General features: G+C 42.9%; 1 protein-coding gene across 1 annotated transcript in view; it reads left to right on the top strand.

Annotated features, from left to right (window-relative positions):
* LOC139233601 (MAGUK p55 subfamily member 3-like) overlaps positions 1 to 26336 on the top strand; it is a 72621-nt gene extending 46285 nt beyond the window's left edge. Inside the window, exons 9-18 of the mRNA XM_070864005.1 lie at positions 4567 to 4763; positions 5484 to 5548; positions 8425 to 8445; positions 10634 to 10675; positions 14135 to 14299; positions 14986 to 15066; positions 17405 to 17498; positions 20015 to 20123; positions 25031 to 25159; positions 26157 to 26336. Of these exons, the coding sequence (XP_070720106.1) occupies positions 4567 to 4763; positions 5484 to 5548; positions 8425 to 8445; positions 10634 to 10675; positions 14135 to 14299; positions 14986 to 15066; positions 17405 to 17498; positions 20015 to 20123; positions 25031 to 25159; positions 26157 to 26336 (1083 nt within the window). The remainder of the gene's footprint in view (positions 1 to 4566; positions 4764 to 5483; positions 5549 to 8424; positions 8446 to 10633; positions 10676 to 14134; positions 14300 to 14985; positions 15067 to 17404; positions 17499 to 20014; positions 20124 to 25030; positions 25160 to 26156) is intronic.
* The last annotated feature ends 397 nt before the right edge of the window (positions 26337 to 26733 follow it).

The following is a 26733-nucleotide window of genomic DNA, read 5'->3' as shown; positions in this document are numbered from 1 at the left end:
TGCCACAGGGATCGGTGCTGGGACCACAACTGTTTACAATATACATAGATGACCTGGAAGAGGGGACAGAGTGTAGTGTAACAAAATTTGCAGATGACACAAAGATTAGTGGGAAAGCGGGTTGTGTAGAGGACATAGAGAGGCTGCAAAGAGATTTAGATAGGTTAAGCGAATGGGCTAAGATTTGGCAGATGGAATACAATGTCGGAAAATGTGAGGTCATCCACCTTGGAAAAAAAACAGTAAAAGGGAATATTATTTGAATGGGGAGAAATTACAACATGCTGCGGTGCAGAGGGACCTGGGGGTCCTTGTGCATGAAACTCTTTTAGGAGTTAACAGAAAAACATTAAACCGTGCCCCCCGATCTGGGGGAAACACCAACATTTACAATGCCATTTTTTTTTTTTTGGCACAGAATCGAATTTTTTTTTCCCAAGTGCCCCCTATAAAAGGGGAAGGGGACACTAAAAGCACCGGCAATTAAAACAAATTAACTTCAAAAACATAAAATCAAATTAAAATTTGGTTGCCGGGCGTGACGATGCACTCCAGTCCCTCCGGTGAATCCCAAAAAGTTAGTTTGCAGGTGCAGCAGGTAATCAGGAAGGTGAATGGAATGTTGGCCTTCATTGCAAGAGGGATGGAGTACAAAAGTAGGGAGGTCCTGCTGCAATTGTACAGGGTATTGGTGAGGCCTCACCTGGAGTACTCCGTGCAGTTTTGGTCACCTTACTTAAGGAAGGATATACTAGATTTGGAGGGGATACAGAGACGAATCACTAGGCTGATTCCGGAGATGAGGGGGTTACCTTATGATAATAGATTGAGTAGATTGGGTCTTTACTCGTTGGAGTTCAGAAGGATGAGGGGTGATCTTATAGAAACATTTAAAATAATGAAAGGGATAGACAAGATAGAGGCAGAGAGGTTGTTTCCACTGGTCGGGGAGACTAGAACTAGGGGGCACAGCCTCAAAATACGGGGGAGCCAATTTAAAACAGAGTTCGAGAAGGAATTTCTTCTCCCAGAGGGTTGTGAATCTGTGGAATTCTCTGCCCAAGGAAGCAGTTGAGGCTAGCTCATTGAATGTATTCAAATCACAGAGAGATAGATTTTTAACCAATAAGGGAATTAAGGGTTATAGGGAGCGGGCGGCTAAGTGAAGCTGAGTCCACAGCCAGATCAGCCGTGATCTTGTTGAATGGTGGAGCAGGCTCGAGGGGCTAGATGGCCTACTCCTGTTCCTGATCCTTATGTTCTTATGAATCTGATAGATGATCCTTTTCTTACTGTTAGTCTCCAACCTCTCTCCATTTCAAGCTTTCGTGTCTCTTTCTATTTCATCAATACAAATTATGACCCGTACTCCTCTGAACTTTCCAAATATTCCATTCCACAAATGAACATGCAAAAATGACGGGCAGGAAAAAAATCAGTGGGTTTCTTCAAGCCTGTCTCACACTCAAGAGGCCTGGAGCATCATGGATAGACACTTCCTAACCCCCCACCCCTCCCTCCCCCACATCCTTCAACCATAGACCCCCACAGGCATGGACTCCCCTGGGAGAGGCAAAAAAACAGTCAATAAGAGGAAAGAAAAACTCTCAACAATTTCTCTCCAACCCTCTCAGGCGATTGAAAACAGAACAGGAGATCACATTGACCGTGCATACGTTAACTGTTAATCCATTTATCGTTTATATGATGCAATCTCTGCCCAAGCCAAGCACCGGTGCAGCTCCCTGAGGAAGGCAAACAGACAGCATTAACTAATAACGCATTCCAGAGGCTCACTACTCTCTGGGAAATGAAGAGCTGCGTAACATCTAGCCTATTCCTGCTGTTGCCTACTCTTCCTCCTCACTATATCCTCACTGTATTGAAGTCAAGACTCATTGTATAGTCTCTAAGCTTAGCTGATTTTTTTTTTCCAGGACCTCAAAGCTGTAGAATTCCTGACATCCGCTAGTCTTTTCTTCCTCCTATAATCATCAGGCTTATAAAACTCAAGCTCGGCATCATCTAATCACTGCTGCTTGATTTGCCTTGTTCCTCTTGTTCCAATATTGATGGTTTCCTGCAGTGTGGGCCTTGGCCCTACACCTTCATTTCTCAATACAATAAATAACACTCCACTACAGGCTGATTTATACATCTCATTGATCAGCACTAAAATTCTAATTGTCCATTATATGTTCATTTGCCACACACCAAAGGCAAGTGGATGTGTTAGTCTAAATTCTATCTGATCCAACTACTTTCAAGCAATAGTAGCTTATCATTATTGGAACAAATTTGTTCAAGACCCATGAAGCATTCATAAGTTATTCTGCTTCTATCATTTTCAGACACACGGGATCTTCTGTCAGCCAACATTCCACAGGAACGCAGGAGGAGTTTATTATAATAATGCACATCACATGAATATATCAATAACTGTTAATTATATTTTAAAGCCTTGTTGCCAGGATTATGTATTTTATTCACAATCTCCTTTATGCCCCTGAAGATGTTGGCTAATGCTGAGGTAAGGCTTAACAGGCAATGGGTGCTCTCCAGTTCTTCACCCATTCTTCATGCACAAGCCTGCACAGCAAGTGTCAGCTGACTATTTTATTATGGGGTAATCACAGCCAAGCCCAGTTGTATATTTATCTGATGCTCATACCTACACACTTACCAGCAGGGTTTACTGGCTCATGGGCAATCATGAGAAACCTAGCTGCTTTTTTGTTCTCATTTCTAATCCAGGTCATTGAAACCAACTGTGATGTCCCTACTGCTACATAGCTGTGATCATAACCCTAGAATCCCGAGTGATCTATATGGCTTGGTTTCATGCCCAGAGGTGAATTCATCAGATGAGTCACCAGAAGGATCAGAGCCCTTATTAAATTAAAATAAATATTGTATTAGATCAGTCAGATTTCCTGCTTCAATTTAATAAGTTAACTGCTGCTGTAAATTTTATAAAACGAATAGTTTGATAGTTTTCCACAAAATATTCACTAGGTTTATTTTGATCCTCAATACTGTCCAACTAGAAAGGAGTTGACTAGGCCCAAAATGTGAAATTTTATGCTGCAGCCTGAATGCCTTGTATTGTCATGGATACAAATGAGCTGGCTGGCATTGCAGTGTAAAACATGCTCAAGCCTTGCTGTACCATGTTGGAGGCTTCTGATCTCTCAGCATCTGAACATACACTGGAAGAGAAGAGGCCAAATTTAGTCAAAGAAAGGCAGACCGTGACAAAAGAGGCAGAGTTAGTGCAAAAAGTTAAAAACCAGAAGTTGCTCTGAGTTGTTGATTATACCTAATATCGTTAGTTGTGGAGCTGAATTCTCCGTTCAGTGAACTCAGACGACCGAGCTTAAGTTTTAAATAAAAACAGAAAATGCTGGAAATACTCAGCAGGTCAGGCAGCATCTGTGGAGAGAGGAACAGAGTTAACGTTTCGGGTCGATGACCTTTTGTCTGAGCTTATGTTTTTGTTGGGGATCAGCAGACGAGCTCCAGAACCTGCAACTCGGTGAAAAGAGGTAGTTGGAGGCATGTGAGGCGGAACTCTGTAAGAGGCTATGCATCAAGAAAAAAACTGATGCTAATTGAATTTATAGTCAAATAACATTAAGTAGTAAGATAATTCTCTTGATTGTGAACAGAGATACAAGAAGATTCAAGTACAGCAGCATTATAAGTTGATATTTTATACTTGGATTTTCAGAAAGCTTTTCACAAGGTTCCACGTCGACGATTAAGGTCTAAGGTAAGGAGTCCCGGAATAGGAGGTAAAGTATGGTGCTGATTAAATAATTGGCTCAGAATTAGGAACCAAGATAGCCATAAAGGGAACCCTTCAGGCTGGAAAGAGATTCTGAATGAGACACTCCAGGGTTTGACGTTGGGGCCTTACTATTTTAAATCTTTTAGGAAACAGGGCCAATAGGTGGTAGAAACAGTTTAATATGAATAACTAAAATAATTGGTATGGGGTAAGGAACCTAAAAAGTTAGCAGGGGTTAATGGAACAGCAGTGAGTTATGCTGATCAAGAAAGTGATCAGGGGATCATAGTGTATAAAACTGCAAAACTATCAACAGAATGCTTAACTACAGTGGAAAAAAGAAAATAATATATTGGGTTACTTTTGTAGAGTGGTTATATTGTACAGGATGTTAAATCCACCTGGAGTAGTGTGTGCTGTTCTGGTCACCTAAATACAGGATGAATATTACTCTTGACAGGGTACAAAGGTGAGCAATGAGGATCATTTCAGGTATCAGAAAATTAAGTAATAATTAAGGGAGTTGGACTGCTTTGGCAAAGTAGTAGTACTGAGGTCTCCTAATGGAAGTTTTCAAGATTATGAAGGAATTTTGTTCACCTTGGTGAACAGCTTGAATACCAGGGGACACAAGGTAAAAATGAGTAAAAAGTAAAGTCAGTCAAATTTTCTTCACTTAAAGAATAATAAACTTGTAGAATAGGTTACCTGGGAAAGCCACACCAGCATTATTAAACTATGAACTGGTTCTAAATTAATGATTTTTTTTTCCATAGATACACATGAGAGCCTTGTTTGACTATGACCCAAGTGAGGATAAAGCAATTCCCTGTAAGGAAGCAGGGTTACCTTTCAGGAAAGGAGACATACTTCAGGTTGTGAGCCAGGATGATTCTGTGTGGTGGCAAGCGAAGCGTGTTGGAGATGCAAACCTCCGGGCAGGCCTTATTCCATCAAAAAGATTTCAAGAAAAGTGAGTATCTGTACATATTTGTTCTTCAGCAGCTTATAGGTCAAGGATGGGTTAGAAACCATTAACATTGCCCTGTTCACCTGTCAAATTAAATGGCTAACGGATGGATATCCAGCCACAAGGCAAGTTTAAGTCTGAAGGCTGACTACCTCTTGACCTCATCTGCTTAATTTAGGCTTGTTCTCAGATGACAGAAGTTCTGCTTCACTAACAATACAACACAAACATTATCCAACTCATCTCAATTGTTCCTTCTGCTAACTAATACTGTGGTACTCCAATTTTCTTCAGTCTACTTCATCCAGTTCATAATAATCAGAAAAGATTTCCCTGTAAAACGTTGACCTATTAAAATGTGTAATTAAAAATTGCTGCCTCTGGGACAATTAAAAATCTGAGATGTTGGTTATTTCAGTCAGGCTTCATTTGTGAGATTACATTATAAATTAATTCATTGGAAATGCAACACATTTATATATGTTTTGTCAAGATATATGCACAATTAATGGTATCCTTTAATGCTCCTATGTGCCCATATTTTCTGCCATAAAATTACTGTTTGGGGTATGCCTGTGAGAAAACATGAGGTTGGATTTTCCATTTGTTACACTTGCATTTGCCCACAGACTTTTTATGGGCTTTTGCACGAGAAGTTCCTTTCTACCAACCATCAACAAAGCACTCTTACAAGATTAAACATTCTCTCTCTTTTATTTTCAGGCGACTTGCCTTCAGACGAAAAAGCATTACTTTGGAACAAGAGAAAAGCAGTAAAAGGCCATCTTGTAAGGAGGCAGCAAAAAAAAAAAAGAGTTTTATTTTGCTTTCTGTACACTATGCTTTAACTATCTATGGCCTAATCCAGTCCAAAAATCAATCTTGTACAGTACTGAAATGCTCAGGTTCCTGTGGATTAATCCCAGTTGTTGAAGCTGAGTCGTCAAGTTTGAGTCCCAGGAATGTCTGTGATTCAAAGACATTCCTGGGACTGTCTTTGAATCATTTGGGTGAGCTCTTTGGGTCTCAACTGGTGCTCTGGCTATTTAAATCGTGCCATTTAAGTGCTATTTTCTGGCTCCTGCAAGAATTGCAGAACAGAGCTGTGCTGATCTGCTCCTGAGAACATGTCTGGGTTGCTTACCTCACTGTGTGGCTGCATGTATCCTGTAACGATGACTAAGGTAGGAAGAGCATTTCTCTACTAATGTGACATTAACTGTCCATGTTCATAATCCAAAAGTTGGCAGCATTTTGAAAAGGTAAATAAGATACAACAAATATTATTTTTAAATTCTTTTTAATTGAAAGTTCCAAGTTACCTTTATTTTGTACACAGGCACTTTCCTACCTAATCTTATTTATCTAGTTTCAAGGTGAATATATTCCAGTTATTCATAGCAACCATTAGTTATTTCAAGGAAGTAGTTCTAGCCTTTTGGCAATGTGTATAATTGAGTGATATCCAGATTTCAAGGGTTAAATTATGAGGAGAGATTACACAAATTAGGGTTGTAATCCCTAAAATTTAGAAGGTTAAGGGATGACCTGATCGAAGTTTTCAGGAAATTAAGGGGAATAGATAGGGTAGTTAGAGAGAAACTATTTCTGCTGGTTAGGGATCTAGGACTGGAGGCATAGTCTAAAAATTAGAGCCAGACTTTTCAGGGGTGAAATTAGGGAACACTTCTACACACAAAGTGGGGTAGAAGTTTGGAACTCTCTTCCACAAACGGCAATTGATGCTAGATCAATTGTTAATTTTAAATTGGAGACTGATAGCTTTTAGTTAACCAAAGGTATTAAGAGATACGGGCCAAAGGCAGGAATATGGAGTTAGGTTGCAGATCAGTCATGATCTCATTGAATGGCACTACAGGCTCGAGGGGCTGAATGGCCTACTCCTGTTCCTATTTTCCTATGTTGCTTGCTGCTGCTGTCTAGAAAATTCAGAAAAGGGGAATTTAAATTATTGTACAGGGCAGGTTTTCAAAAGCATACCCATAGTGCCTCAGCTAAGTAGGACAGTGAGAAGCTGAGTTGTATAGAGGAAGAACATTGCAGGTTTAATATCTAGTCTGTGCTGAGTTAGCAGATCTCAGCAAGATGGCACTGGGCCGCTACACTTGATCTCAGTACCCCATATTAGGAGTTTTTTTTAAATTTCAAGCATGGTTGCCAGTGCTGATTGTTACCCAGTGACCCCTGCTGCAAGTGCACGTATGTGGGCAGGATTGGGGTCCGTTCCGATGCTCGTCATTACTCATTGTCTAGGCTCAAACCACAAAGAACGGAGATCTTGGTGAGTGTGACCAGCATCTGAAGTACCAGATCATAGAATCATAGAAAGGTCCAGCACAGAAAGAGGCCATTCGGCCCATCGTGCCTGTGCTGGCTCTTTGAAAGACCAGTGATGCTTCATCCCACATCCCTGCTTTTTGTCCGTAACCCTGTAAGTTCCTCATGCCCAAGTAGCTGTCCAACTCCCTTTTAAAGTTATTTATGGACACAGCTTCCAGGCAGAGCGTTTCAGATCCCAGCATCTCTCCGAGTGAAAAAAATTCTCCTCACCTCCAGCAAAGAGTTTCAATTGAAATAAAAAAGGAAATAACCAAAAATGCTGCAAATCTGAAATGAAAAGAGAAATTGTTAGAAATACAGAACATCTGTAAAGAGAAAAGACAGGTTATGAGGCTTTGGGGATGCACTCTTCATCAGAATGAGTCTGAGTCTGATGAAGGGTAGACACACAAAGGGGGCAAAGTTGTCCCGCGCCCCGATTGGGGGCAGCAACCTGCGCAGGGGCCCCGTCCCCACTGTGAAATTGCCCTTACTGTCCGCAAAGGCAGCGGAGCGCAATCTCGCACGCTCCACTCCCTTTGGTGGGTATAACCGGGGCGCTGAAGGAAGCGCTGTGCGGATGCTCCACGTGGAGCTAACGTGCTTCAATGCCCCTTCCCCGCAGCGTGAAACCGGGCCAGCAGCCCGGCACACAAGACGGAGTTGCTGGGCTGCATGAGGACAGCCAGGACCACGCGAGAGCCGCCATTGTTGAGCCGACCCGAAATTTGACCGACACAAAAAAGATGGCAGTCCAGGGCACAGGCACTCTCCCCTTGAAGCACCACCCCAAGAGCGGATGTCAGCTAGGTTCACGACCCACAAAGCTGCTGTTGACATCCTCTCACGCCAGCCTTATGGCCCACGGGGCAATTTCCCGTGCGTGGCGGTAAGGGGGTCGCCGCGCACGGCGATGAGGTCATTGTCGGTTGCGCGGCGGCCCGGGGCGTTAACCGCTAGCCGTGGCAGTGCCTCTGCAAGCTTCCAGGTAGCGTTCCCCTCCCCCGGGTGAAAAGTGTCTTGCCAGAGGCGCTAACGGGGCTATAAAAAGGGGCAATTTTGTCCCCTAAAATATTAGTAATCTCTCTTTTCTCATTACAGATGCAGATTGACCCCCTTTTGATTAAGAGTTAATTGATGGTTCACCCTGTTACAGTTGAAGTGTTTTGTTTAAAAAGGAAATTTCAGTTATTATAAATTTGAATTTCTGAAAAGCATTGATTTGAAAGCTATGCCCTATCTAACCCAATAAGCCCGATCAACTTTTACTGACAAATTTGAAACTCTTCAATATTTTCCTTTTCCCCATTAATGCTATCGTTAGATGACCAAAGCTGTGAGAAAGGTGCGTACTCCAAGTCTTCTAATTCGCATGCAGATTTATACAGAGCCTGTACATCCGCAGTAATGATTGTAAATCTTTAGGACTATCAATATTTGGGCATGCACATATATTGACATGTTAGATTTATTTCTAAGTAGCTCAAGATGATTACTGAAGGATTAAGGCACACAAATTAAGCCATGAACTGCAATATTTTAGATTTAAAATTAATGTGCCAAAGCAGAATTGCATCAAATATTAAATAGAATAGGAACACTGCTCCACTTTCCATCCATATGGAAACATGAAATGGATATTGGTTATATAAATAATGCTTAATTTCTGACTTGCAAACTATAAATGTATCATTAATGCACTGGGGATAGAGAACTGTTTGGTGCAGAAGGGGAGATCTCAGCTTGAGATCCTTTATTTTGTTATAGATCCGACTGAAAGCTGTGCTATTGGTGTTAGTAGATCAATGTTCCCAAAACGTGATCAGACTGTACTTTCCCTGTATTGCTTGCTTTAATACTCATGAGAGAGCACACCAAGAATAGAAACTATTAAACTATTGAGATATTTTAATCCAAACTTCAAAAATGCCCAGCATGTACGAAACATATCATTATATATTTATATGTAATTTTATACTTAATTTACTTTGCTTTTCCATTCCGTGCTTTTGATATTCTTCTCCTTCCTCCTTGTTTCCTTTGCCTTTTCTTTACCCTTTTCTGCAGTACCTTTTATTTTGTTGCTTCTTCCCCCACACCCCCACCACTCCATCTCCATGTAGTCCTTGTTACTCATCTCTCCATCCCAGTCTCAGTTATTCTGTATTTCTATTCTCACTTTCCATCCATCTCCTACCTAAATCCTGGACTGAGCACAACCACACCAGCACTTGCAATGGCTCTGGTTACTCTTTAAGCGGCATAAAGGAACAATTGTGTCTTCTCGATGTTTTCATGACATAAAACAGTGGGGCGAAATTGCCCCACTGCGCCCCAATTGGGGACGGTAAGCTTCTGGGGGCCGGGACTTTTAGCGCCCGGCGCAGAAGTGCCGCTCCCGCAGCGGAATGGCCCTTACTGCCACTCAAGGAAACAGAGTGCAATCTCTTACGCTCCACTTCGTTTGGGGGCGGTAAGCGGGGCACTACTGGGGTGCTGAAGGTAGCGCTATGCAGATACTCCACGTAGCGAACACGCTTCAATGCCCCTCCACTCCGATTAAAGGGGAGGGCGCTGCGTACTCTGCAAGGCTTCCACTGGGCCACCAGGGCAGTGTGAGACCGGGCCAGTAGCCCGGCACCCAAGATGGAGTGCCAGACTGCACAAGGGCGGCTCAGACCACACTAGGGCTGCCATCGTTGAGCCGACCCAAGAATCGGCTGACAAGAAAAGATGGCGGCCTGAGGCACTGGCATCCACCCTTTTGAGGAGCACCCAGAGATCGGATGTCCGCCAGCTTCGCGACCCGCGGGGAAATTTCCCCGTCGGGCGTTAAGGGGTCGGCGCGGGATTGCATCACTGGTTGTGAGGCCCGAGGCACCTCTGCAAACTCCCGTGCAATTTCCCAGGAGGTGGTAATGGCCCCATCCCTAGCGAAAAGTGCCTTGCTAAGGAGGCTATAAAAAGGGTCAATTTTGCCACAGTGTATATTAGGAGACTGTTCTTTTCTGCCCACATCTGGAAAGATGAAAGAATTATGATTAAATTACAGAATTTTCATAAATCTTAGAATTGTAACAAATTAATCTCAGGCGGAACTGTTTTCAAAATTGAACCAACATCCTTTAACTGTATCGAGAATTGTGAACCATTCAAGAAAATTAAAACTTCCAATACCAACTAGATAACTTATCAACTATCTAGTAATACAAATACATTTCTGACAAAGTAGGCAATGAAAAGGTTAACCAGAGTCAGCCACAGTTCCATCCTTATCATTACTATATGTGTAAAATCATAACAAGTCACACTGAAATTGCTCATGGATTTATTGATCAGTGCAAGGCTGAACAACTCCAGGAAATATGGATTGAGATTTATTCACCTTGCAATGTTTTCCGGTTTTGGCCCCTTGTACATGGAGTGCTGTGTAATTGTTGTCAAACACAGATTGGTTTTCTCCAGCAAACCTCTTTGGTTTCTGACCTTGATCATTCCTTCTCCTTCTATCTGCTGCTTCCCTGTCTCTTCAGAGGACTGTGATTGTGATGGGTATTTGAATGGACAGTACATAGGTGAGAGTCTAGATTCTGCTAAACCATCTCGTACTTCTTTTGAAGTTAAAATCAAGACCACAGATTTATGATTTTCAAGGGGAAAAAAGCATCAAATTTGATCCCAAAATACCAGGAAAAATCTTGGAATCACAAACAAAAGTAGTATTTGATCCTTCAGTCATGATATAAACCAATGGCCTAATTACAGACTGATGGAATAATTGAAAGTGATTCCCCTGACACCAGGAAAAATTCCAGAATCCCAGGTAATGATAGCAGAATCTGGCTTCTTTTGAAATACCATAAACAGTGGCCTTGATTATATCTGCTTTCCCAGACATGTGACAAGCTTACAATAAAACCGTATTCACAAATATAATCTCATTAGAATTTTAGTACTTTGTCATTTCTGCTCTTGCTTAAAAAGGTTTGTCTCAACCAAATGTTTCTCAGTTCACTTATATATTTTATTCAGTGCTGTGTGTAAACTGTTACATTAGCACTGGTATTGTATCTCGCTCTAAATCAGTGACTGCATAATCTAATATTCACGCAAATAACCTCTCAGAAATAGTGGACAACCAAGGGTCAAGCGAGAATGAGGAACTGAAAGAAAAAAGTACTGGAGAACTTAATGACACTGAAATCCCCTGGACCTGATGGTCTACATCCTAAGGTTTTGAAAGAGGTGGCTATAGAGATAGTGGATGCATTGGTTGTCATCTTCAAAAATTCCATGGATTCTAGAACAGTTCCCGTGAATTAGAAGGTAGCAAATGTAACCCCACTATTTAAGAAAGGAGGGAGAGAGAAAACGGGGCAGCTACAGACCACTTAGCCTGACATCAGTAGTAGGGAAACTGCTAGAATCTATTATTAAGGACGTGGTAACAGGGCACTTAGAAAATAATAATAGGATTGGGCAGAGTCAACACGGATTTATGAAAGGGAAATCATGTTTGACGAATCTGTTAGAGTTTTTTGAGGTTGTAACTAGCATAATAGATAAGAGGGGAACTGTGGTGTATTTGGATTTTCAAAAGGCAATTGATAAGGTGCCACACAAGAGGTGATTAAACAAAATTAGGGTTAATGGGATTGGAGGTAATATACTAGCATGGATAAAATGGGATTGGAGGTAATATACTAGCATGGATTGGGGATTGGTTAACAGACAGAAAATGGAGAGTAGGAATAAACGGGTCATTTTCGGGTTGGCAGGCTGTAACTAGTGGGGTACCACAAGGATCAGTGTTTCAGCCTCAGCTATTTACAATCTATAACAATGACTTAGATGAGGGGACCAAGTGTTATGTATCCAAGTTTGCTGACGATACAAAGCTAGATGGGAAAGCAAGTTGTGAGGAGGATGCAAAGAGGCTGCAAAGGGATAGAGACAGGTTAAGTGAGTGAGCAAGAACATGGCAGATGGATTATAATGTGGCGAAATGTGAAGCTACCCACTTTGGTAGGAAAAATAGAGAAGCAGAATATTTTTTAAATGACAAGAGATTGGAAAATGTTGGTCCTCAGAAGGACCTGGATGTCCTTGTACACCAATCACTGAAAGTTAGCATGCAGGTTCAGCATGCAATTAGGAAAGCAAATGGTATGTTGGCCTTTATTACAAAAGGATTGGCATATAAGAGTAAAGAAGTTTTACTGCAATTGTATAGGGCCTGTGTCTTTACCGATGGAAGGATATAATTGCCTTATAGGGAGTGCAACAAAGGTTCATCAAACTGATTCCTGGGAGGGGGGAATTTCCCTATGAGGAAAGATTGAGGAGACTAGGCCTATATTCCTTAGAATGTAGATGAATGAGAGGTGATCTCATTGAAACATAAGATTCTTACAGGACTTGGCAGGGTAGATGTTGGGAGAATGTTTCCCGTGGCACGGGAGTATAAAACTAAAGATTGCACTCTCAGAATAAGGGGACGGCCATTTAGGATTAAGATGAGGAGAAATTTCTTCACTCAAAGGGTTGTGAATCTTTGGAATTCTCTACGCCAGAGGGCTATGGAGGCTCAGTCATTGAGTATAGTCAAGACAGATCAAAAGATTTTTGGATATTAAGGGAATCAAGGGATATGGGGATAGTGCAGGGAAGTGGAGTTGAGATAGATCAGCCATTGACATATAAGAGTAAAGAAATCTTACTGCAATTGTATAGGGCCTTGGTGAGACCACATCTAGAATACTCGAAGGGCCAAATAGCCTACTCCTGCTCCTATTTTTTATGTTCTTGTGCCACCAGTCCTCTTCCTGCCTGGAATGGGTGGCATGTTGATGAAAAAGAAAGCAGCTGACGGCCTCCAGAAAATCAGATGGCCCTTGACAATCTGATGACATTCAGGTAACGTAGTAGGAATAAATGTAGCAGCACCCCTGGGCAACAGCAAACATACTGCAAATCAATGTTCAAGAATACAACTTTAAACGGACCAGCTTCAAGGCAACGAGGGATGAGCTTAAAGAAATCAGCGGGGTTGGGGGCTGCGGAAATAGCACTGAAGAAAAACTTAATTGAGGACAAATTTATGGACATTGTAGTCGGCTTGCAGTACATATGAAGGACTAATGAGCACAGATTAAACAATTACGACCCTAAGTGGTTTAATATGACACTACCAAGACAAACAAGGAAAAGGAACTCTACAACACCTGCATGGAAAAAGATGAGGAATATCACTGGGAAGAATACCGGACCATCAAAAATATGCCAAAAAAGGCAAACAGAGAAAAAAGAAGCAAGTACAAGTAAATATAGTTACAGAAGGCAAAAGCAACAATATTATAACAGCAAGAAAGTTATCAGAGAAAAAAACGAGATCCTTAAGGATACAAATGGGATTAATATTGAGGATAAACTAAAAACAGCTAACATACTAATTTATTACTTTCTGGAAGTATTCGCTAGAGAGGACACCAGTAGAATGCTATTAATTATAGGAGGCTCAACAATTAAATTTAACGACTTTGATAGCATTTGCATAGATGTCCTAGATAAGCACCATGAGAGAGCTAATGAAGACAGGAGATGTCAGTGCACTAAACTCAAGCCAAAGTCAAAAAAATGTGAGGAAAAAACCCAAGTAACTACAGACTCTTAAGTCTTAAGTCAGAAACTTCCAAAATAATGGAATCAACCATGAGGAACAAAGTTAAGGATTACTTATATAACTATAACCTAATAAGTTGCAGTTAACATGGGAAGACCATCGGATTCTGTAGAATGATGAGCAGCATGGCCAAATTGACTCTCTCAGCTGTTCGTATCACTGTGATCTATCCAATGGACTTAGATGTATTTATTTCAACAGAAAGCCTTCATGTCAGTTTACATTGTGTTCACATAGCATTTCATACCGTGGTGTATCGCACAGGTACATTAAGTGTGGTGGCAGTGTTGTATATACTGAGCCCCATTGAGCTCTTGGTCCTTTCTAAGTTGTCCTTGATGTTGCGTTTCAGCTGGTTTACGGAGAAGTTTTCGGCTAAGTCGGAAAGACCGACAAGCAAACCAAAATGAAGAGAAACAGACTGAGCAGAACGACAACATAGAATATCTAACCTACGAAGAAGTAGTTGTCTACCACCGTCGCCCGAATGATTTCCACAGACTGGTGGTTCTAGTTGGTAAGTTCCATCATTCAGTAAATATGTTATGATGACATGAACACTTCCAGACTTATACAGTTCCATACAATGAGAGAGATGGAGATCGCTACAAGGAAGAAAGGACACCAGATTTTTTATATTATCGCACCAAGCTCATTCATACCACTGCTCAGTGCTGGGCTAGTATAAGACCTCTTAATGGGTTAAACTGGTTAAAAAACAGACTTCTTGAGTACTAATAAAAATCTAGAAGTATATTAACAGTATGCAGTAATGCAGAGTTCAGACCTTTTTGGAGCCATTATATTTTATCTCTTGCCTTTATTGCCACATTTTTGCAGTGCAGTGCTGAGGGAGTGCTGTATTGTCTTTCACTTGAGACGTTATACCGAGACCCTGTCAACCCTTTCAGGTGAATGTAAAAGATCCCATGGCACTATTTCGAAGAAGAGCAGGAGAGTTATCCCTGGTGTCCCGGCCAATATTTATCCCTCCATCAACATAACAAAAATAGATTATCTGGTCATTATCACATTGCCATTTGTGATAGCGTGCTGTGCATAAATTGGCTGCCTCGTTTCACACATTACCACAGTGACTGCACTCCAAAAGTACTTCATTGGCTATAAAGCGCATTGAGACGTCCGGTAGTCGTGAAAGACGCTATATAAATGCAAGTCTTTCTTTTTTCTTTTTATTTACAGGTTCGATAGGAGCAAAGATTAATGAGATGAGACAAAGAATAATAGCGGACAATCCCAATCGCTACAATGTAGCTGTTCCTTGTACGTATACTAGTTTGCTCATTTAACTTAAGCAGATTTGGGTGATGTACATTAATTCTATGCAGACTGGTGATGTTAAATAACTCACATGTTCCAAATGACAATTAGGAAAAGTTCACATAGGCCAACAGCTCATCATTGTAATATTTCAATAGAATATACCTTTTATATGGAACAGCTGGACTGAAATGACATTACATGACAGTTGTACAATTAGAAGCTTTCAATGACGGATCCTAAGTGAACCTCTGCAGATTTTTACACTCATCATCAGGATCCTGAGATTATATTGTAGCCAGTACCAGATTCTCAATAAATAATTATTCCATATAAATAATTATTCCCAACACTTCAGTGTAAAAGCAGATTTACGTTTCTTGACTTTTTTTCCCCTGTATAAAATAGAGCTGAGTATGGTTGGGTTAATCCAAACCTCCATTTCAGATACACGTTCTTTCCTCGACTTCCTGTAGTGGAGCTTTAGATTTTTTAGCCTACGGCTGTGCTTAATGAAACTACCCAGCGGGTGGCATTATATGAAGCTCTGACCCGAGCAAACCTCATAAACGACAAACACATTTTCAAGCCATTGTGTGTGCTCATCCTTGATGCAAAATGAATCACCTGGGTCCATTCAGAAGGCACCCAACTTACGGTGCACTAAGGTGTATTTATGTTCTAGTGTTGCTACTGGAAATGGCCTGGCCTATGATGCTCATCACAGGAGGTGTTTTCTGATTATCTCAACAAGCTAATGAATTTCTAATTACTTAGTCTCTGGGAAAAGCAGCTTCCATTTAGCATAGTAACGATCTTTCTCTTAAGTGTCTTTTTTAAAGACTTTTAGTATACACTTTGCTTAAAAAAACAAAATGAAAGTCACTTTTCTTTTTCAAATCCGTTCTGTGGAAAGCTGATCAGAAAATACCGCAGATCTCAAAGTGGCGAGTAAGACCTTCAAGTAAGCAATTTATTCGGACAAATGGCAGAGAGACAACAAGTTCAGACCTAAACTGTATTATAAACACTGGGGCTAATTTTCAAGAGAGATTACCTACTTAGATTAATGTCCAAGAGATGTGACTGTTTATTGGGTTCAGGGCTGATCTCCAGATGTTTGTGGACAGATACTGTGACAATTTGTGACAAGCACAGCAGGCAGTTTTGTCTTTGCTCTCCACATCCTAATATTCACGTTGCTCATTTCTAAAACTTGTAAGCACGAGTGAATCCCGCTGGGATTTAAACCTCCCGGTCCCGAGCATGATGTTCAACTGACTGAACTACCCATATCACATTAGTTCAAAGGCTGGCATGAACAAAATGGATAATTAACGGAGTGACCTAGTGTTCTATATTCAAAGATTACTGCGGGGTCCGTAATTTCCCCTTTCCATAAAGCCCGAAAGCGGTGGCCATGGGTCGAAGCGGACTGGCTGCGGAGGGGCCGCCATTTTGACATTGCCCTCCTTTACTTTTGGAGTGATGTAGGGGATCGCTCCGTCCATTTCCTCGCCACGTCATGCACGTGTCCACCTCTTCCGACCAGCAGCGACACCGTTCAGAAATTGCCCCGCGGGAAATTGTGACGTTCAGAAATTGCCCCGCGGGAAATTGTGACGTTCAGAAATTGCCCCGCGGGAAATTGTGACGTTCAGAAATTGCCCCGCGGGAAATTGTGACGTTCAGAAATTGCCCCGCGGGAAATTGTGACGTTCAGAAATTGCCCCGTGGGAACTGTGCCGGCGGTCGGTGCCCCCGACAACTTTTTCTGTCGGTGTCCTTTCTGTGGTTTGGCGTGCGGCCGCCCTTAAAGGGGGAGGTGGTGCTGCCGGCGACTCCATGTTTTTTTTGTCGACTGACTGCCAGGTCAAGGCGTCAGTTATGCCCGTGGGTTCGGCTGGGCCACCAACAGGCAGCCTGGCACCCCCCCCCTCTTGGATGCCAGGCTGCCGGCCCGGCAGAAACCCTCCCTGGTGGCCCAGTGTTTGCCACTGAAGTGGCTGCAGAGTTCACAGCGGCCCTCCCCGTTAACTGAAGGGGAGGGACGTTGTGACACGTCAGCGTGATGACATCATCAGCGCAGTGCTGATGACTTTGAGTGTCAGCCACTCCAACCCACCCCCACTTCCACCCCGCTAGTGGCGGCCACTCCGATCCGACCTCACTTCCGGCCCTCTCCCTGCACCAACACCGCTCTGACCGTAGCAACCAAAAAGCTGAATTTCTCCAGAATTGGGGCAGACGGAACACTTCAAGAGTGGTAGATGCGACTCGTTTCGGGCGTTGGACAATTTTGGCCCCTGTATCTCTAACTGCTCCTTTTACTTAAATGCAGCAACAACACGGCAAAAGAAAGTCCATGAGAGGCAAGGAATGGAGTATCATTTTGTCAGTAAACTATCATTTGAAGCAGATATTCAGAAGAACAGGTAAGTTCTATTAAACAAATTATCCTTTAAACATCAGGAAGGCCAACTGCCATTATATAATGAAGTCAATTTATTTTTGACAGAGATGATTAAAAATGGTTAACCTTAAATGGGATTCCATGTTAACCAATCTGCCTGGGACACTGCTGCAACAATGAATATTTTATTATTTCTATGATTACTCAACAACTCTATTATCATTGTATCATGTGACTACCAGGATGGTAGAAGGCGACCTCGATGGGCCTTGGTCTTTTTTGTCCATAAATTCCTCTGTTCCTAAAGAGTCAGCTTAAAACCAACATCCTGTTACTAAAATTTGCTGGTTTATTTATCAAACATACTGCAATGTGTTCTTCCACTTCCTCCATCTCTTCTAAACTTGCTGCCCTCTGCTGGTTACAGCATTGTCATTCAGGAGCATTTCTCAGTGGGTGAAGATGTGCTCTTGGTCTCTTATCTTGCTTTTGATTGGGCAGAAGTAATGCAATTATTTATGCTGCATTTAAGAAGCTGAGCTTTCTAATGTGGCAGAGCCCATTTTATTTCAGTTATTTGGGACAATTCGACAGCATTGTAACAAGACAAAAATCCCACCGGCCCACCAAGTGAGGAAGGCTCCTGCAGATCAGAAAGCAAAAAATCCAGGGGCAAGATTGGGTGCCTCTGCACCTCCCGTTAGCAGAGGAGCGCTAATGGGGCGCAAATGGTTTTTGCGACGGGGCGCGGCGCTGATATCGACCCCCACCATGTTCGGTGGGAGTTTTTGCTGCGGTGCTATAGCATTGCGCCCCAATCTCCTTCGCCCGAAGATCGTGTGCGTCGCCCCGGACCTGAAATTGCGTTCTGCCCCCTGCAGCAACGCCGGGCGAAACCACCGACAACTACAGGAGGCGGGCATCGGGTGGCCGGCCGCTTCGGGGGCTGATGCTTAAAGGCGAGGTGACCGAGGTAAGTAAAAAAAAAAAAAATCGTTCCCTTTTCTCAGCCCGTTTTCTCCCCCGAATTCCTGGCCGCTTGGTCTGCTTGAGTGCCGGGCTGATCGGGCAGGATCGCAGCTGCTATGGTGGTCCAGGTAGGTACTCTTTATTTTGCAGAGCCAATGGCGATGGTCCTTCCCTTTAAGGGAGGGAAGGAGCCTTTGAACCTGGCAGCACGGCACGGCCCAGTGTGCAGCGATGCTGAAGTCACCGCTCCGCCTGCTGTCGATTGTCTTCCAAGAAGGAAGTGGAATGCTTGATTTAGTGCTCCACTTCCTTCTTGGAGCGCTAACTTTTCAAACTTAAAAAAAATTAGCACCCCAACTGGGCCGATAGCGAATTTTCCCCCTAAACTGTTATGCAATACAGGCAGACTGAGCCTCTCCACCTGCTGGCAGCCAGAAAACATGGCAACGTCTGTCTCTGAAAGCACTGTCTGCTGACCTGCTACTGCCACTTTAGTCCAGTCATAAAGCTTCAGGAGGCAACAGCACTGGCTCATTTGCTTTTGCATACTATTGTTGAAGCCAGGACTGCTACAGGATTGACCTCCTGAATCCGGCAACCGCGGGACCGTTTTTCGTGTTTTTCCGGACTTCGGAACGTCTTTCTAACGTCTCGAATCCAGAAACACCCGAGCTCAGGTTCAGGTATTTCCGGATTTCAGAACGTCAGAAAGGCGGAGGGCAAGGGGGGGGGGGGTACTCGCCGGGGAGCTGTTCGGGTCGCTGGCCCCGTCAATGAGGCCATTGGGCGGGGCCAAGCCGTCGAGGACCTGATTGGGCGGGGCCCCGCCGCCGTGGAGGAGTTCCTTGTCTGGCCCGAGGTAGGTAGGGTCAGGCAGCCGAGGTAAAGGGAGGGAAGGCGGCCGGGGCGAGGTCAGGCCGGGGCGAGGTCAGGCCCCGCGAAATCGGAGTGGGCGAAGTCAGTTTGCCAAGGCAGGGGGAGTCCAGATATCAAAACATTTTCCGGTTTCCAGACGACCCTGCCACGGATCGGCCCGGTGTCCAGATTCTGGAACATTCAGGATTCAGGAACTCCGGATTTTGGAGGTCAAACCTGTATTTGCATCAGTGCTTTAAGGTAAATGGAACTTTACAGCCCATGTATGAAAAATCTTCTTCACCTTTAAGAGCAGCGTGGGCCTGTAGTAATTGTTAAATAGCACCATGAACAGCAATGTGTCCTTGAATCAAGAGAACAAAACCTTGTATTTATATAATAACGTCACATCCTCAGAACATCCCAAAGCACATCATAACCAATTCATTATTTTTAAAGTCACTGTTGTTATGTAGGAAAACTCAACAGCCAAAGTGTGCCCAAGGTTGTACAAACAGCAACTGAGTTCATGTTTTTGGTGGTGTTGGTCGAGGGAGCAGTACTGACCAGAAGGCCAGGCAAACTCTCTGGTCTTCTTCAAATTGTAACCAATACAAAAAGTGGCATCCAGACTGTGTCCAATATGCTTCAAACTGAAATGGTTTGAAATTGAGTACAACAGGTTGAATTGTTGCTTTTTGTGCTTTATTTTAGGTTTGTTGAGCATGGAGAATACAAAGACAATCTGTATGGAATAAATATAGATTCCATTCGTACAGTTATGTTAAAAAAGAAGATTTGCTTAGTGGATGCAAATCCTCAAGTAAGTGCTTTGGTAATTGTTTCTTTCCATTCCAATCAAAGCAATTATAGTGAGGTAGAATAATTCACAGTACTAGGTGTGATAAGTGTGAAAATATGTCTGTCAAATAAAGCTTGAAGAGCTTACTTATGTTATAGAGTCACTTGTAAAATCCTGATGTTCCAAATTCACTCCATTTACACTGCAGGAGGATTTTAAAAATTTGTTCCTGGGATGTGGGCGTTGCTGACAAGGCCAGCATTTATTGCCCATCCCTAATTGCCCTTAAGGAGGTGGTGGTTGTAATGTATGCACCTGTGAGTATGCTCACAGGTTTGCAGAGCTGTTGAAAGGGGCTGCTCCTCAAATTCTAGTTGCACTTCAGTCCCACACTCCTGATCTTTGAGCATCCTGTGCGGAGGGGAGCGGGCAGGTCAGAAGGCCTCCTTGTAAGACTGCTCCTGGGCACGGCCAAGGGGCCCATCAACGGGTCCAGGCAGCGGGCAGTCGAGGGAGTCATTCAGTTCGACTGCCTGCCTCTCTTCCACGGTTACATCCGAGCCAGGGTGCCCCTGGAGATGGAGCACGCGGTGTCCACTGGTACGCTCGCGGCCTTTCACGAAAGGTGGGCGCCGGAGGGACTGGAGTGCATCATCACCCCCGGCAACCAAATTTTAATTTGAATTAAGCTGATGGCCAAAATTTAACATGTTTATGTCGGTTTTAGTGCCCCCCCTTTAATAAGGGGGCACTTGTATTAAAGATTGCCATCTAATTTACCCCTTTAAAAAAGGGGCATTTGATTTATAGAGTTACGGATGCAACTAAAATAGTTGCAGAGCTGTTGAAAGGGGCTGCTCCTCAAATTCTGGTTGCACTTCAGTCCCACACTCCTGATCTTTGGGCATCCTGTGCGAGGGGAGCGGGCAGGTCAAAAGGCCTCCTCGTAGGACTGCTCCTGGGCATGGCCAAGGTGGCCATTAACCGATCCAGGCAGCGGGCGGTTAAGGGGGTCATTGAGCCCGACTGCCTGCCTCTCTTCCGCGGTTATGTTCGAGCTAGGGTGTCCCTGGAGATGGAGCACGCGGTGTCCACTGGTACGCACGCAGTCTTCTGCGAGAGGTGGATGCCAGAGGGACTGGAGTGCATCATCACCCCCGGCAAACAAATTTTAATTTGTTTTAAGGTTTCATTCCAGTTTAAATTGTTAATTTGTGGGTTCTAGTGCCCTTGCCAAAAGGGAGCATTGATTTACGTTTCTACTAAAATAGTTGTAGAGCTGTTGAGTTGGGAGTGACTTAGCTAGTCACGTGATGTTCACAAGACTTAATAAAACCCCAGCCCGTTGGGTTCAGGGGATCCACGACGAGGCAGGTAGTTGTGAGCCTGCTGGATGATCTGGTAATGTGTAGTGTGATTGTTAAAACTTTGGTAATAAACCAACTAGTTCCTATTAGCAATAGCCTGGAAATTCCAGTCTCCCGGGTCCGTACTGAGCGTGCACAGACCCTGGACGGCTGGAGCTTGACAGATCTTCCGTACCTTGGGAGTGAGGACATTTGCAAGAGCAAGATTGCGGGATTTATCCATTGGGCAAATGTTCTCAAAAACCCTTGTGCCTGATAAAAGCAGGAGCATAACCTACTTTTACAGGCGTAAGAGTTTTAAAACATAGAACAACAAAATAAAATTACATTTTAAAAACACATTTTATTGTTAAAAACCCTGCCCACTATAGTAAGTTTATTTTAAACCATAATTTTAAAAACTTTTTTCAAAAATCGGAATTTTTTTTCTCCAAGACATTTATTAACTTTAATTTCAATTAATTTTAATTATGAGAGGTGTGTTTTTATTTTTTATTATGGTGTTTAGTGTGTTTATTTTTTTTCTCATTAACAGCAATGAGAACTCGTAGATACGGAGTTCTCATTGCTATTAATGAGTATGCTGTGGAATACTGTACCTGATGGTTGCGCATTCACACGTGACTACACCTTCTGCGTGGAAACCTGGAGGATGGGAGCGCGCTTCACGGCGTGGAAAGAGAAGGCCTCCCCAACGGAATCACATGCTCCTCCGGGACCACCAGGTAAATTTGTAAAAATTCTCCGGTCGGAGGCGTTCGTCCGAAAGAAGCCTCCGACCGGAATTTCATGGCTAATATGTTGCTGTGAATTCTTAAGCAAAGAACCCAAGAAGCAAATACATTACAGTGGTGAGCCACCACCTTGAACCGCTGCAGTTCTCGTGGTGAAGGTTCCAGGACTGCAGGAGAATTAAGGGCAGTGACAGCAATATTAAAACTGTATAACTGCGTGGAAGTGAGCCTTGCTTAGAGGTAGCATTCCCATCTCTGCGTTAGAAGGTGAAGGGTTTGAGACCCACTCCATACAGGCCCGCTGACTGGAGATGAGAACATGGTCTCTAAATACTGGGTTGATGTCCACTGAGGTGCTTGCATCTGATGAGTTCAGGACCTACCCTCCTCCCCACATCATAAAGAGTAGGTGGGGCTCCTTAGCATTGCTTGCAGCCTCCCTAGGAAAAGGTAGTCTGAAAGAAACCGTGAGGAAGGCAATGGGAAGTCACCTCAGCTATTCTTCCTTAGTAAGTGGCTCAAGAATCTCATGAGATGTGAGTTAGGCCCTGCCCTGGGGCATAACATAGGATGGGCACCTGCATGACCAACACCTGCACACACACTCAGAAGTCATATTCCCCACTTTGTATCCTTGGCCACAGATTTTCCCTAAAGCCGGGGGAAGGTCTGTGAGGTCAGGAATACGAAAGGCTAGGAGCACGACCACGTTACAAACTGGTGTCCTTATCCCATCAGAGGCATGTACACTGTCTCATTTATAGTATAGAGCTGTCTCTCTGATTCAGCATTTATTTCCAGCATTTATGATGTCCAGTTTTTGCTTTGGTCCCCATCAGTGCCTTATATTGTTGCACCTTCACGTCGCCTGTTGTGTTTTTAGACCACCTAGATACCTCTCACGCTCTGCTCCAAAGACCATTCACTTAAGCAGGCCCTGACTCCTGACTTTAGCTGTACAATACCTGGTAACGTGGAGTTTCCTAGAGTAAATAGGGAAAACATATCCCCTCTCTCGAGTGGGTCAATAATTAGAGGTCATAAATTGGAAAAAGATCTAAGGGGAGATGAGGAGAAATGTTTTCACTCAGAGAGTTGTCGGGATCTGGAACCCTTGCCTGAAAAGGTGGTGGAAGCCGATTCCATAAGGGAGTTAAAAGGAAGTTGGACAGGTACTTGAGGGTGAGGAACTTTCATGGGGGATGTGCAACAGGCATGACAGGCCAAATGGCCTCCTTCTGTGCTGTAAGTTTCTAAGATTCTATGATTGAACAGAAATCCTCATTACTCACTGATTGATACAAACCCTTTTGTGGTCCATCTTTCAGATACTGAAAGAATAAATTCTGTCAGGCCATATGGTGATAAACTCTGAATCAGATGTATTAAAAGTAAAGGTAAAACCAAGAATAAAGTCAATGCAGAAGATTTTGCTTAATTACAGAACTTTTGACTTTCATATCTTCACTCTCTCAGCAATGCTAAGCCTGCAGCAATATCCATAACAACAGAGAATCTCCAGCTTCTATCTTAATCGGTTCTGTGCCTGGCTGCAGCAGACACCCATCATCCCCGGTGGCACAGTGAAAGCCCCTTGCCCCACTGCACAGCTTGCAGCGTGCCCTCCTGTTTAATGGGGGGAGGGGGGGTGGTGGGGATCAGAGGCCTTGGGTGTGATCGTAGGCCTTGTGAGGTGGTCTCCGATCACTGGGAGTAGGTTAGGTAGAGACCCTGGATCCAGCAGGTAGAGACCCTGGATCCAGCAGGTAGGTATGAAGTCACTTACCTCCTGGATGCAGCAGTCCCCGACCCCCGCCCTGCCTCCGTTAAAACCGGAAGTGGGCGGGTTGGAGGCAGGTTAGGAAACCCATTCTTTTACAATTTAACTGCCCCCGGACTCCAAACCCACCCATTATTTTAGGGGAAAATTCAGGCCTTTCTGTTTCTGGTACAGGTTCGGTTGGCTTCTGAGCCTGGAGGAGAAAAGTACCAAGTCATTGAGACTCAGGTCCTGCTGTGGAGCCTTGCTCAGTGCGCTCCCAGATCTGAGAATCGTATGAGCAGATTCATTCATTTTAATGACCAGAAAGGCATGCGTGCCATGAATTGGGCATGCTGATCTCTGCCCCTGATTCTCCTACCCATGTTGGCATCAAGCGAGACTCCATGCTGGGAGAAGTGTCTTGAAAAAATGCACCCTTAGATCTCGAGTGTTCAATGTAATTTGATTATTTAAGTTACACAAGAAATTAAATCTAATGTAATGTAGATTCCATTTGAATAATTCTGTTAAAAGGGAAGATTTTCTTAGTGAATGAAGAAACTCAAGCAAGTGTTTTAGTAATCTGAAAGCCATTATAATTAGGCATTTATAAATAACAGTTTGTTGGTAATACTCTTACCTCTAAATTAGGGCAGGCCGAGGACAAACTCTTGAACAAGCCCCTAGTGTACGCTGACATGCAGCACTGACAGAGCATGGAGCCTGGTGTGTTGGCCAACATTATCCCCAACTAATGCCAGCAAAAACAGATTAGCTGGTCATTTATCTCTCTGTTATTTGTGGGATCCTACTGTGTGGAAAATAACTACATTATTTGATGCTACATAACAACAGTTTGCAGTTCAAAGTTATTCATTGTGAAGCACTTTGAGGTCTTTCTGACAGAAGTAATAAGCTGCTATATAAATGTAAGTCTTTTATGAATATACCCTGTACTGGGGTATGATGTCTAGTACTGGATATAATATCCATTCTATAGATAGATCTATTCTGTAAGAGTTCTCTTTTGGGTGTAAGTAAGTTGCTCCTTTGCTAAATTTACAGACAATCAAACACCTCAGGACAGCAGAATTTAAACCATATGTGATATTTATCAAGCCATTTATTCAAGAACCAAAGCCAAACTCATCAACGGCTGAAACATCAGGAAATGACATTATTAAAGAATTAGGAGTAAGTCCAATCAGTTCAAAGCTGCATGTAAAGGTTTTTTGTTACTGAGAATTTCACTTTAACTTTCACATGCCCTGACAGAGGAAATAGTGGGAGAGGAAAGAAGCAAGAAAATGGTTCCTTACTTTGGTTCCATCAAGGTCAATTATATAGCATTTTACTGTAGTGGCAAAATACAAGTGTGTGGCAGACTGTACACCAACAATGTTTGGAAATCATTTTAAAAGCAGTGCCGGCCTCTCATTAGACTTCAACTTGCCCATAGGCTTTCTATGGGGTTTTGCACTGGAACTTACTGTAAATTGGAGTACTTAAAAGTCCAGTGCACTATACAAGAAATTTGGAACCTGTACAGGGCAAACAACTGTGTATCCCCATAACCAAAAAGAATTGAAGTATCGTTAGTGAGCAGTGCAGAGTGTGAACCAGGAAGTGCAAGTTGGAATATTGAATTCAATGTCAAATCAGGTGCAGAAAGTGAAATAAGGAGAGGGAAAGAAAGATTGTATTAAGAGATAAAAGAGTCAGAAAAAAAAAGTTTAAAAATGTATTTAATTTTTTTAAATCTCCCACAATTAAAATCTGAAAGAATGAGACTCCACATTTGTAAGAGTTAATTTTCTGTGTCAGAGTGATTGCTTGGCAGTAATTAAAACTTACCACGCGATTAAAAGGGCACTGACACTAGAATGGATAAGTCCCTAACTTTTTCTGGCGAGTTTAGTCCATGTCTACGAGATCAGTACAGCAACTTCACACTGTTCAATGTATTTGAATGGTGAGCCAGCCACTTAAATAACAGTAAGCGCTGCAAGTCTCACCATTATTTCTACTGCAAAATCTGGCCCTAGATAATTGGCACCTTTGTGGTTTGAGTCATTCCCACTTGTGAAAGGATTTCCATCTCCAGTGTGATTGCCTATCTTTTTAATTCAATCTTTGTTTGTATTCAGAATGGTATTGGCCTTGCAGTAAAAATTCTGTTCTCCAATTGCAGGAAGAAGAATACCAGGAAATGATTCAGTCAGCAGCTGACATTGAAGAGCAGTACGGTCATCTCATCGACAAGGTCATGGTGAAAGGTGACCTTCAGACTGCATGCAATGAATTTAAAATCATTCTGGATAGTATAGAAAGGGAATCATTCTGGGTACCAGCTCGCTGGGTCCGCTCGTAGCTGTAACAACCCAATGATAGTCCTGTCCCACCTTCTGATCTTTGAACAGATACAAGACATACAGGTCCATTGGATGGTTTGAGGTAAATTTCATTGCAGAAGTTGGTGATAGTTTACACACATGAAAAGCAAATGTATGACTACACTGCACTCTGATCAAGTGTAGAATTGAATTTCTGCATTCTTTTGATTGCTTTTTGGGATATATGCTAACAAGGGATCCATATTGACCACAGAAATTATGCTGTAGAATCCAAACTAATTTATCTGGAAAAAATAATATTTCTATTAATAGTACTGGACTAATGAGGATTAATAAAGAATTTCAAGTTCAATATTAACACTTGAAGGCTGGGGGAATATTCCCTCTGCATGCTAGAGGTAGCAAAACTTATTC

The sequence above is a fragment of the Pristiophorus japonicus genome, chromosome 21 (assembly GCF_044704955.1).
Source record: "Pristiophorus japonicus isolate sPriJap1 chromosome 21, sPriJap1.hap1, whole genome shotgun sequence".
Classification (NCBI taxonomy): Eukaryota; Metazoa; Chordata; class Chondrichthyes; family Pristiophoridae; genus Pristiophorus; species Pristiophorus japonicus.
This window is presented reverse-complemented; position numbering and strand designations above follow the sequence as displayed.